This window comes from Musca domestica, unplaced genomic scaffold, assembly GCF_030504385.1.
Source record: "Musca domestica strain aabys unplaced genomic scaffold, Musca_domestica.polishedcontigs.V.1.1 1, whole genome shotgun sequence".
Classification (NCBI taxonomy): domain Eukaryota; kingdom Metazoa; phylum Arthropoda; class Insecta; order Diptera; family Muscidae; genus Musca; species Musca domestica.
The window spans coordinates 237,501-251,201 of record NW_026712114.1 but is presented as its reverse complement, the minus strand read 5'-3'; the positions used below and the strand labels follow the sequence as shown (position 1 = coordinate 251,201).

The 13,701-nt window shown below is 33.2% G+C and overlaps 1 protein-coding gene across 2 annotated transcripts in view; it reads right to left on the bottom strand.

Annotated features, from left to right (window-relative positions):
- Positions 1-269: 269 nt before the first annotated feature.
- Positions 270-13,701, bottom strand: part of LOC131806321 (EH domain-containing protein 3-like) — a 48,064-nt gene continuing 34,632 nt past the window's right edge. The window contains exons 2-3 of one of the 2 annotated variants that reach the window (XM_059130305.1): positions 955-1,128; positions 270-885 (exon numbers count right to left, since the gene is read on the bottom strand). In XM_059130305.1, the coding sequence (XP_058986288.1) occupies positions 683-885; positions 955-1,128 (377 nt within the window). In that variant the 3' untranslated portion in view covers positions 270-682. Of the gene's footprint in view, positions 886-954; positions 1,129-8,506; positions 8,646-13,701 lie in introns of those variants that run through there. The other variant, XM_059130357.1, reaches the window with a different exon arrangement.

The window sequence follows — 13,701 nt, the reverse complement described above, 5'->3', positions numbered from 1 at the left end:
AACTCGAATAAATATTTTTATTGTTTTAGAATTTAGAATTTTTTATATTTGTATAAATGTTACATTGTTTGCATACATCCACATTGATTTCTTTCATTCATTTCATATATATCTTTTCCAATAGATTTTTTTGGCATTCATGCTTTATTTAAGTTGTATTTAAATCCTTGTTTCAATATTTTCCCTAAAAAAGACTCACACAAAAGGAAAGCTATAAACATTGTTTTAATTTTTTTTTTTCAAAATAAAAGTAAAGAAACAAAGTCATATGTATTTTATTTTTTTTATAAATTTCTTTAATATGTATATTGTTTCAATAATTTCGGTTTTTTTATGTTCTTGGCCCTAGTTTACAGTGCTATGTACACAATTACATAATGCTAGATGATAATAATATTCGCCAAAAAAAAAAGTTAATAGAATTTATTTTAGATTTCAAAACAAACTAAAATGCATGCAAAGGCGATTGTTTTGTGCTTCTTCTGACTTAAAAGAAAGTTTTGATTTTAAATTAGAATTAAAGAAACAAATAAAATAAAAATAAAACAAACTAACATGAAAACATTGGGTGTATGTGTGTGTAGGTGTGTTTGTAAGGATCTGTTGTGTGTTGGGTTCTTGTTGCTACTACTGTTTGTTTTGTTGTTGTTGTTGTTCTACAACATTCTACACCAATTAAAAATTAGCAACGTTTCGATGGTGGCACTAAATGATCGGGCAATACATTGGGCAATTCATTACCCTCCAGTTTGACATTGATTAAATGTAAGGCCAAGGCAAATTCATCCGAATCCAGGAAACCATCACCATCCACATCGGAAAGTTTCCAAATTTTACTAAGCACTGAATTGGGTAATTTCGATTTGATAAGTTCTTGTTTGGCAGCTGCAAAGGAAAAAAGGAAAGGATAATTAATATCAAAGCAATAAAGGTATGGGTATGTGAAAAACTCACCTTGACCAGAAATCTTGCCATCAACGGGTCCAAGTTTAGTGAAAATAGCATCTGTGCGTTCCTTATCTCTATTACAAATCCAATCATGTTCACCATAGCCGGCATCAATGCCCTCGCCCTTCATGTAGCCGAATGGTGAGACATTGTCATCGATAACACCCTCAAAGGCACCACCTGGAAATAATTAAAGGAAATTTGATTGTTATTAAACATTTCAAAAGAAAATATATACATATTTATGGCAACAAATGGGGAGAGGCATTGTCTGCAAAGGGGGACGAACATGTGATACGCTAGGCTTATTCAATAATGCTATATTTTTTGTATTTTAAAGGGAGTTGTAGAGTTGTATTGAACAAAAATTAGTACCAATGGTTGATCTAAAAAAGAGTACAATAAATTCCGCTTGGCATTTTCCATAACCCAGACTCACTATTGCCCAGTAAGGAAAGGTCAAAACTTGGGCGGGCCCTAAACCAGTAGGCATATTTAGTAGAGCTCCCATAACAAAAAAGAATATATTGGTTATTTATATGAAGTAGATCATATCGATGTACATCGAAGCTATATGAAACCTGAACCGATCTCGATAAAACTTGGCAGAGTTATTTTCGAGCAATATCTGATGCCCGGTATCAAATATCATTGTTGTGGAGTGCATATTACGTATGTGAGGAACTTAAACACTAAGTCGTATGAAGCATATATATACAGGAGCGATAGCTATATTTGAACCGATTTTCATCAAAATTTAAATTACTTGCTTCTAGGCTGAATTCCGTGGGAACCTCCAAAATTTAGTTCATTTGGACTGATCTTTGGTGCACAAAAAAGCTGAAATCGAATAAGATATATATGGGAGCTATATTGAAATCTGAACCTATCTTGACAAAGTTTCAAACTTATTTCTGAGCTGTATCTGAAATCTGGTACTAAAGATTATTGTTGTTGAGTGCATATTGCGCATGTGAGGTACTTCAACACAAAATCGGATAAAACATATACGGGTTGCCCATATTCCACGGACGTTTGGGCCCATTCCAATCAACGAGGCTTGTCCGTAGGCAATTGAATTTTGTACGGGAACAAATGCAAATCAATGCGAATAATCCGTTGTAAAGTGGACCGAGCCATGCCCAACTGCTGAGAACACTGGCTCGTACGGCAGCGATATTCTCGGCCGATCGCCTTGGTTGACTTTTATATGGCTTCTTCGGATTAGAAAGAGCCTTACCAGTCGAAAATTTTCCGTATAAACGCTTAATGGTGTTCTTAGAAGGCGCACTTCTCACATTTTTTTCACAAATGACTTCTTCTGTTGAATGTAAATTTCAAATATTTCAGAGCGCTCGCGTGGCGTGTATTGGTTCATGGTAAAAATCTGCTTGGACTGACGCTCCAAACGCGGTATGTCATTAAGCGATGTAACATCTGTGTCAAAAGTTATGGCGTTGCCAGATGGGTCCGTCGAATATGGGCAACCATGTACATAGGAGCTATAGCTATATCAGAACCGATTTTCACCAAATTTTATGTACTTGCTTCTACATGGAATTCGGTCGGATGTACCAAATTTCAGGTCATTTAGACTGATATTGGCAATTTGGTGCACAATGACCCGAAATCGGTTGAAGATATATATGGGCGCAATATCCAAATCTGAACCAATCTTGATAAAATTTCGCAGAGGTATTTCATGGCTGAATTTGATATCTGGTGCTAAATACCATGCTTGTGGAGTGCATATTACGAATGTGAGGGACTTAAACACCAAATCGCATGAAACATATATATGAACCGATTTTCTGAACCGATTTTCACCAAATTTGAAAATCTGAATCTGAATACGGTCGGATGTGCCAAAAATCAGTTCATTTAGGCTGATATTGTCCATTTAGTGGACAACCCCAAATCAATTGAAAATATATATGGGAACTAAATCAAAATTTGAGCCGATTCTCGCCAATTTCAATAAGGTTTGTTCTTGGGCCAAACAAATACTTTTCGGAAATTTTCATCTCAATCGGGTAATAAATGCGACCTGCATTTCGTCCACAAGAATGCAATAACAGACGGACGGACGGACTGACATGCATAAAAAGACCTCGAAATTGATTCTATGAAGATCCTCAAAAGTAACTATGGGTCCATCTCAATTCCTTCTCCATGTTACAAACAAATGCACAAAGACATAATACCCTTACCACCATGTGGTGTAGGGTGTAAACGGAATATAAATACAGGAACTAACACTACTTATACATATAAATGGGTTAACCCACTGGATTTGAATTAAAATTTTCATATCCATTACTTATAGGTCAACCCCCCAAAAATTTCTATCGTAAAAATGGAATAAAATTACTACACCTCTGGCGCATTTTTTGTACACTTTATATAGAAAAGCTCATTTTCCCTACCGATATGAATCCGAAATGCATTTCTGCTACATAAATATGCAAATATGTATACACCTTTTAATGTAAGAAAACAAAATGCACATTGTATCAATTCTATTTTGCCCAACCTTTCAATTAGCAACAATTATATACTTCGTTTTTCGTTTTTTTTTTCTTCTTTCTTTCGATTTTCCATTGGACTACAAAAAGATCACTCACTCGCAGTGGAGCTCAGTTTCTTCAGCTTGAATTCTGTTTGACTTTTTGTTTTTTTTAGACTTGAAACTACTTGAGAAAAAATAGGCGCATTTTCATATTGGTAATTGTGGTTGGTTGGTGGTTTTGACTACGAGGATGATGACGACTAGACGGGTACACTCAAAACAGTGTATTTTTTTTTCCTCTTTCATTTCTTAAGTGTGCTCTCAACTAAAAATGCAGTGCTGTGCGGTGCAGTGCATCATGTATGCGAATGCTTGAATGGATTTCAATCGACTTTAATAAAGTTGTGCGTTTTTCTGATATTTTCTTTTCAACTATGTTGCCGTTTTGAATGACCACTTTTTTTAGGTTTATTTGCTCTTCAATTGCCAGCCAGCGCCAGCCATCCGAACGCAATGAGAGTTTTTGTGGCATTGGATTACAAATGCAGTTTTTTTGTTGTTCAAGTACTTAGAGTTTAAGCGGCTTTATTTTTAATACAAAAACGGCTAGAGAAAAAGAACTCTACATATTTATGTTAATTGACCCAGTACTCTGTCGGTTTGACCCACTATCAATAACCATTCATTACTGATTTGTTAGTGCAACAAAGCATGATCGTTGCCAATTATTGCTTTCAGAATTTTTTAATATGGCCTAGTTCTTTATGTTATTGAAAATTGTTCCTTTGCATTCTTGGAGCATAGCAACAAATTTAGAAATTGAATAACAGTTTTATGATAGGTTGGGAAATTGTGAAAAATATTATATTTTAAAAAGGATCAAGATTTGAGGGATATTACAAGGAAGAATAAATTTGGTAAAATTTTGTTAAATTAATATATTCGTGGATTTTTTTATACCCTACAACACTATGTGTTGGGGGTCTTATAAGCTTGATTGGGCCAAAAATTATGTAACGCCTCGAAATATTGGTTTCTCACATAGGAAAATATATATGGATCTTCCTATCTCGCCGAGCTGAGTTGATCTAGTTATGTATGTCCGTCCGTCCGTCTGTCCATGTTAATATGTAATCACTCTATAGGTCGCAATTATGGCCCGATCGAAATTCACTAACGAAATTTAGAATGGCTAGAGCCAGAATAGAAGCCTATTGCTTTTGGAGATGATCGCATAATATTTAGGTGGTTGAAATGGACCAAAAACTGAAAAATTTCCTGATTTTGCAGTTGCTCTACAGGTTTCAACTATAGACCAATCGACGTGGAAGTTAGCTTGAGGCTAGAGCTTAGGGCTGAGCAGATGTTTGCCAATTTTTATGGTCATCGGGTAATATTTAGTGGATGAAATAGACCATACCATTTGTGTTAAATAAAAGTCAAATTTTCCATTTAACCGCGAATATTTTTAATCCCAGCGAAATCACAAATAATCAAACAGGTCAATTCTAACAGTTACGTAGAGGCCGATAGTAAATTTATCGGATATATATAGCGAAATATATACAAGGTATATATACAAAGGAAGGGGATGTTAGCTAGAATGCTTATATCTCAAGAATGGCTGGACCTATTTTGACAAATTTTGTCAATTCAGAATGCCCTCTTGGCATAAAAGTATAAAATCTAAAACAGTCGCATAAAACTTTTAAAGGGCTATAGTCGTATATTTCTTTAAGACCCATTGAAAACAATTCTTTAGGAATATTTTTATTATTTTGCGATCAAGGTAATATTTGTTGATTTAATGAAAATATTTTGTTCATGGATTTTTGTAGAATATTTATTCAAAGCTCAAGGGATATCTGTGTTTAAAAAGTCAGAAATATCAGAAAATTAGTAAACTGTAACTCCTCGAGTTCTTGTGTCAATATGTAATAAAACGGTCCACTCCTTCTGATACCACCCCCACAAGAGGGTCAACATTTTGAATATCCATGAAGCTCATAAAACGCAAAAATAACATGCGATTCCATTCACACTTGGTACATCTCAATATTTCTATCAACACAAGATCTGTTATAAAAATGGTGGACATCACAGTTTTGAAAAACAAAATCGATTATTAAATCCGAAATAAGCATCCGGTTTTCTTCAAATTGCACACGTCATTATTATTACTAACACAAGATCTGCTGTGAAGACGGAATAATTCAGTCCTCTACTTCTAGTATATCCTCCACAAAGGTTCAAAATTGTATATATCATAATCATAATACGCAACATTAACATAACGTAAAGATAGTAAAGATCGGGTCATTTCTTCTGGTACCTCTCCCACAGATGGTAAAAATTTTGAATATCCATGAAGCTCATAAAACGCGAAATTAACATCCGATTTCATTCAGACTTGGTACATCTCAATATTTCCATCAACACAAGATGGTAGAGATTGGATCATTTCTTCTGGTACCTCCCCTACAAAGGGGGACTTGTAGGCTCTTTAAAAATATTTTTTAAAAATCCACGTCTTGTAGGCCCTTTAAAAAATATTTTTTAAAAGTCCACGTCTTGAAGGCTTTTTAAAAATATTTTTTAAAAATCCACGTCTTGTAGGCCCTTTAAAAAATATTTTTTAAAAGTCCACGTCTTGAAGGCTTTTTAAAAATATTTTTTAAAAGTCCACGTCTTGAAGGCTCTTTAAAAAATATTTTTTAAAAATCCACGTCTTGTAGGCCCTTTAAAAAATATTTTTTAAAAGTCCACGTCTTGAAGGCTTTTTAAAAATATTTTTTAAAAGTCCACGTCTTGAAGGCTCTTTAAAAAATATTTTTTAAAAATCCACGTCTTGTAGGCTCTTCAAAAAATATTTTTTAAAAATCCACGTCTTGAAGGCTCTTTAAAAAATATTTTTTAAAAATCCACGTCTTGTAGGCTCTTCAAAAAATATTTTTTAAAAATCCACGTCTTGTAGGCTCCTCAAAAAATATTTTTTAAAAATCCGCGTCTTGTAGGCTCTTAAAAAAATATTTTTTAAAACTCCACGTCTTGTAGGCTCTTCAAAAAAAAATTTTAAAACTCCACGTCTTGTAGGCTCTTCAAAAAATATTTTTTAAAACTCCACGTCTTGTAGGCTCTTCAAAAAATATTTTTTAAAAATCCACGTCTTGTAGGCTCTTCAAAAAATATTTTTTAAAACTACACGTCTTGTAGGCTCTTCAAAAAATATTTTTTAAAAATCCACGTCTTGTAGGCTCTTCAAAAAATATTTTTTAAAACTTCACGCCTTGTAGGCTCTTCAAAAAATATTTTTTTAAAACTCCACGTCTTGTAGGCTCTGCATAAAACTCCAAACTCTTGTAGGGTCTCATTACCACTCCACGTCTTGTAGGCTCTTCAAAAGGTATTTTTTAGAACTGTAGGCTCTTCAAAAATATTTTTTTTAAAACTCCACGTCTTGTAGGCTCTGCATAAAATTCCAAACTCTTGTAGGGTCTCATTACCACTCCACGTCTTGTAGGCTCTTCAAAACGTATTTTTTAGAACTGTAGGCTCTTCAAAAAATATTTTTTAAAACTCCACGTCTTGTAGGCTCTTCAAAAAATATTTTTTAAAAATCCACGTCTTGTAGGCCCTTCAAAAAATATTTTTTAAAACTTCACGCCTTGTAGGCTCTTCAAAAAATATTTTTTTAAAACTTCACGTCTTGTAGACTCTTCAAAAAATGTTTTTTTAAATCACCACGTCTTGTAGGCTCTTCAAAAAATATTTTTTAAAAATCCACGTCTTTTAGGCTCATCCAAAATATTTTTTAAAACTCCACGCCTGGTAGACTCTTCAACAAATATTTTTTTAAAACTCCACGTCTTGTAGGCTCTGCATAAAACTCCAAACTCTTGTAGGGTCTCATTACCACTCCACGTCTTGTAGGCTCTTCAAAAGGTATTTTTTAGAACTGTAGGCTCTTCAAAAAATATTTTTTTTAAAACTCCACGTCTTGTAGGCTCTGCATAAAATTCCAAACTCTTGTAGGGTCTCATTACCACTCCACGTCTTGTAGGCTCTTCAAAAGGTATTTTTTAGAACTGTAGGCTCTTCAAAAAATATTTTTTAAAAATCCACGTCTTGTAGGCTCTTCAAAAAATATTTTTTAAAAATCAACGTCTTGTAGGCTCTTCAAAAAATATTTTTTAAAAATCCACGTCTTGTAGGCTCTTCAAAAAATATTTTTTAAAAATCAACGTCTTGTAGGCTCTTCAAAAAATATTTTTTAAAAATCCACGTCTTGTAGGCTCTTCAAAAAATATTTTTTAAAAATCAACGTCTTGTAGGCTCTTCAAAAAATATTTTTTAAAAATCCTCGTCTTGTAGGCTCTCTAAAAAATATTTTAACTGAATAATAATAATAATAATAATAATAATAATAATAATAATAATAATAATAATAATAATAATAATAATAATAATAATAATAACTCAAGGCTGGGGGTAAACATCTGTCGGCAAAAAGAATTTTTAGAACTTTAAAAGAATTTTTAGTAATATTTTAGGATACTCAAGAAAAAATGTATATTTTTAAAATATTTTTCCCAAAGGTCTTATTTTTCAGGGCCCAGAAAAAGGTGGGCAAAAAAATCACCCCTTACAAAAACAATATACCAAATGGTATCCAACTCGACATATAAAAGTACATAATTTTGTAAAAATGCTGAAAATTCCTAAAATTTACTTACAATTTTGGGGTTAAGTATTGAATGAACATAGTTTTATTTTTATGAAAAAATGTAAAAAACGTTTAAAATAACTTTATCAAATGTTATGTAATTTTAATCGAATTCTGAATCACTGTGTTGAAAATCTCATTTTTTGCAGTTAGGTTTTATACCCATGATGTGTTGGTGCTAAAAGCGTTAAAACTACAACAATTTCTAAAAGCATGTAATAATGTGCTCTCCAACTGAAAAAATCCATTACTCTATTGCTAAAAACAACTACAAACAAATAAAACAGCAACAACAAAATAGTTAAAAAAATTACTTAGCTTCTTACTTTTTACACTTTTCAAATTTCGCGAGAGCACAATTCTTCAATTTTTCTATTATTTCTTGAATTCTACGGCTTGCTTTTAATTGCGCCGTCGCGATCATCTCAAGAGAACGTTGTAAAGAAGGAGAAGAGTACAAAGTTTCTAGAAAAAGAAGAAATGATTTCAAACTTTGGTTTTTGGAAAACTGGAAAGCAAAATTGAAATTATTTAACAAAAAAAAAAAACTTCTTAACAATAAAGTTGAAACATGTGTCCATAACTGACAACAACAAAAAAAACTGACAGAAAAATTTGATATGGACAACTTTTAAGGAATTAGGTTACGGAAAATAAAAGAAAGAAGAAAATAGAAACAGCGAAAAATGAGAACACTACAAATTAATAAAGCAATAACAATAAAATGCTAAAAAAGAAATTGAAGATACTAAAACAACAAGTGAGAAAGAACAACAACACCTATGCAAAATGTGCGCGGTGGCAGCAGCTAGGTAATAGTAGTAGCTAACATAGTCATAGCTGGCTAGGCCAGTTGACTGACATACAACTACTGGCTGGCTGGCTGACGGATGGACTAGCTGATGATGGCACACACCTTCAAAGCCATTTAGCAATTTAATGCTAAACATGTGATATAAATTAACTAAACCACCACCACCATCCCACCAACGAGTTAAGGAGGTGTGGGGCCAAATATGAACAAAACATTTGGTTGTATGTTACTGTCGTTGTTGTTTTTGTTTTGCAGCCCTGACTGCTCGAGAAAATCAACAGAGCAAATAGTCAAATGGCCCTCAGTGATAAGCATGTTAGCAGATACTTAGACGTTTATGAAATTGCTCCAATTCAAACACACAATTTGGTGATAAAAAAGCAACGAAGCTAAGTAAATAAATTATGCAATACTCTAAAATTGAATAATGGAATAAATAATAAGTGTTAGAAATTATGGAAAAATAACAAAAAAATAAATCACATTTAATACCATTTGTCATAAACTTAGTTTAGACCATGTGCCTAGCTCGAATGAGGAAATGGGTTGAGATTTTATTTGCAGTATTCAATACATGTGAAATTGCATCATAACATTAGGCCTGTCTTTTTTTAAAACCCCCCAAAAAATTGAGGGACAAACTGTACAAAGTTAGAGGGGCTAATGATTAAAACCACCCACTTTCTCTCTCTCTCTCTCTCACTCTGTCCTCTGTTTAAAACTTCCTCTGAGAAGTGAAAGAAAACATTTGCCTGGTTTTAGATATGTTAAGAGAGACATGCTCACATTTTTTTAAAGTTATCAGAGAAATAAACGATATATATTCGAACCTTTATCTATGTTAGTACTTATACAATGAGTAAAATTCTGAAATACGAAAAGTATTTAACATTTTGAAATGAAGATCAGTGTGGTTGTGTAAGTTTGTACAGTATAGTGTACGAAAAGTACTAAATTTGATGTAGAGTGTTGGCCCATTTCAAGCGAAGCGCTTGCTTGAGGTGTTCGACACTTTGGTGTTTTTTAGTGCCAATCTTACTTTCCCAAATACTCCAGACACAATAGTCCACCGGATTAGTATCCGGAGATTTTGGTGGCCATTGTGCGCTGAAAATGAAGCGAGGAACCTCATTTTGTAATAATTCTTGGGTGGCGCGTGTTGAGTACGATGGTGCTTGGTCTCGTTGGAATTTCTAAGGCTTTAATACACCCCCAGAATATTTTCGCGATAATATTCGACATTTATTCCGTTGCCACAGTCGATTAATACGAGCGGAGAGCGACAATCGGCTGTAATGGCTGTCCACACCTTCACCATGGCCGGCGATTCAGTTCTGGTGGCCAACCGAAGGTGCACATTTTCAGCTGACCTCTTTGGCAAGTAAACACGATCGTTTTGTTTCTTTATAAACTGCTGGACAACGAATGTTTCCTCATCGGAAAAAAACAAATTCGGCAGTTCATCACTTTCGGCCAAGCGAGGCAACTCTTTAGCTCTTTTGAGTCCTCTTTCTTTCTGTTGCGGTGTAAGTTCTTGCACTTTTTGGAATTTCAATGGCTTTACCCCGAGCTCATTTTTCAATATTTGCCGAATGGAATATTGCGATATGTTCAGCTTTTGTTATAAGGGTCCACAAATAGTTTGAAGGATTTAGAAAAGCGCGTGATTTTGAAAAACCGTAATTTCTAGAGAACTACAGTACTAAATTTGGTAAAAAAAAAGTGTAGCAATAGAAGTGGAATAATGAATTCCGGTATTAGGACGTTAATATTGCCCAATTTTTTCTAAAGAAGTAGCGGGCAATTGTTTTTAATAAATTAATCAGTAGGAAAAAAAGAAAAAATAGAACCATTAAAAAAGCAGCAAAATTCAACCGAGCCGAACTTTTATTACCCTCCACCATGTGGAAGGAAATTAAAAATTCTAAAAAAAAAAAACCGTAGAAAAATAACGCTCAGAACCGTTATGTTGGGGCTATAAGGCGAAGACGGGGTCCTACATAAGTATTTTTTTGTCATTTGGGCTGTAGTACCCATTATGAACTTTAAATTCGAAATTTGAAACTATTCCGGTCTGCAATATCTCTAGAATTATTAAAATATCGAATATTAGGAGGTACCTTTTTATACCCTCCACCATACTATGGAGGGTATATTAACTTTGTCATTCCGTTTGTAACTCCTCGAAATTCTCATGTCAGACCCAACAAAGTATATATATTCTAGAACAGCATAAAATTCTATGCAGATTTAGCGATGTCCGACCATCTACCCGTATATCCGTCTGTGGAAATCACCCTAGCTTCCGAACAAATTGAAGTAGATTGATAAAATTTTACTCAAATGTATGTTATGTCTGCAGGACTTTTGGTATTGAAAATGTTACCTCCCGATATTTGGTGTTTTGATCATTTTAGCGGCATTATTCACCGGAATTGTTTCAAATTTGGTATTTGAAGTTCGTAATGGATACTACAGCCTTAGACAGAAAATTATCTGCGCAGGTCCACGTCTTCGTATAGCCCCCATATAACGGTACCTCCCGATATTCGTTATTTTTATGATTTTGGCGACATTATTCACCGGAATTGTTTAAAATTTGATAATTGATATTCGTAATGGATCCTACAGCCTCAGACAGAAAATTGTCTGTACAGGTCCACGTCTTCGTATAGCAACCATATAACGGTACCGTCCTATATTCAGTTTTTTGATGATTCTAGCGACATTATTCACCGGAATTGTTTCAAATTTGGTATTTGAAGGTCGTAATGGATACTACAGCTAAGACAGAAAATTGTTTTGTGCAGGTCCAGGTTTTCGTATAGGTCCCATATAACAGTACCTCCCAATATTCGGTATTTTTATTATTTTATCGAATTTATTCACCGGAATTGTTTCAAATTTGGTATTTGAAGGTCGTAATGGATACTACAGCCTAAGACAGAAAATTGTCTGTGCAGGTCCACGTCTTCGTATAGCCCCCATATAATGGTACCTTCCGACATTCGGTATTTTGATGATTTTAGCGACATTATTCACCGGAATTGTTTCAAATTTGGTATTTGAAATTCGTAATGGATGCTTCAGCCTATGACAGAAAATTGTCTATTCTGGTCCAGGTCTTCGCAAAGCTCCGATATTACCTACCTATATACGATATTTTGATTATTTTAGCTACATTATTCACCGTTTATTTCAAGTTTCGAATTTGAATTTGGTTATGACTTATGACAAACAATGCCTGTGTGGGTCCACGTCGTATGGACACCAATATAACGGCTATATTCGGTATTTTTAAAATTTTAACAGAATTTTTTAGGGATTTTATTTTTTGAAAATTTTCAAATTCGTTCCAAATGGTGGAGGGTATTCAAAATTCGGGCCAGACGAACTTACTGCTTTTTAACTTGTTAAATCTTACGATATAACCTTCCTACAGGTTCTCTATAGATAGATAACCCTTTGACGCATGCGAATATGAGGAAAATCGGAAATACCCAGAAACTTCAACAACTTAGTTATTCTTCTCAACACATACATAACTTTAATAACATATTACGAAATTGTAATATTACAACATATTTTTAATTTGCTAAAAAAATAAAAATATTTTCAAAACTCCATTGTTACGTTTTTTACGCCTCTACCTTTTTAAATGACTTGACACAAAGTTGTTTTATAACACAACAGAAATTATAAAAACTGTGCGCAAAACATAAAAAACCGTTGTAAGACCGAACATCATATTCGCTGACAAAAAAAAATATGTCAAACTCAGCAAAACGAAACTAAGTTCATTGCCGAAAAAAGGTAAATGAACTTATTAACAACAATAATAATAACAATGGCAATACATAACAAATAAATAAAAGAAAGAAAATAAAGGAAAAATGAAATATTTTCAAGACATATGACAGAGGGGCCAATATGCAATCGTATGTTGTGGATAAAAGAGAAGTGAAATTATGTGAAAACAAAAAATAAAATATGAAATGATAAATTAAGAGATTTTTTCCAAAAATTTATTACGTTTTAAAAAAACCACTTAGAAAATCATCTTTTGAGATGGAAAAATTTTCGGCTAAATTTTAAGCTATAATATATGTATGGATGTCATCTCGTCATAAAAGTATACCTTTATAGCAATTTTTGCACATCAAAGATCACTATTTGCTTATCGATAAAACTGAAGGTGGATTTGACATAAATTTTTGAAAATATTTTTATGTTCGGAACAAAACAAATTTTTTAAAAACAAACCCTCCCCAATGCTTTTGCTGCTACTCAATGATTTTTCTATCTCAATGTCAATGTAAATTTAAATTTGTTTTCCGTTTGTCATCAAAGAAAACAAAAAAAAAACAAACAAAAAAAGCGGAAAACACAAAATCGAAAATAAAACAACAAAAGAAAAAAATAAATAAACAAAAAAAGAAATGTCGTCACTGAACTTTTAATTTTATAAAATTAGGCAGAGTCAAACAAAAAATCGTTTAAAGAAAATGAGCGTGAAAAAAATACGAACACGAAGACGGACTGTACCAGCAGCAGCAACAGCAGTAGCATGTGATTTGAAAAAGTTCATTCACATCGTTCACACAAAAAATAAACGAAATGCGGGCATTAACAAAATATAACAAAAAAAAATACAAATTGTTGTAAATGTAATTTTATACGAGTTTACAAAAATTTTGTATTTTCTTT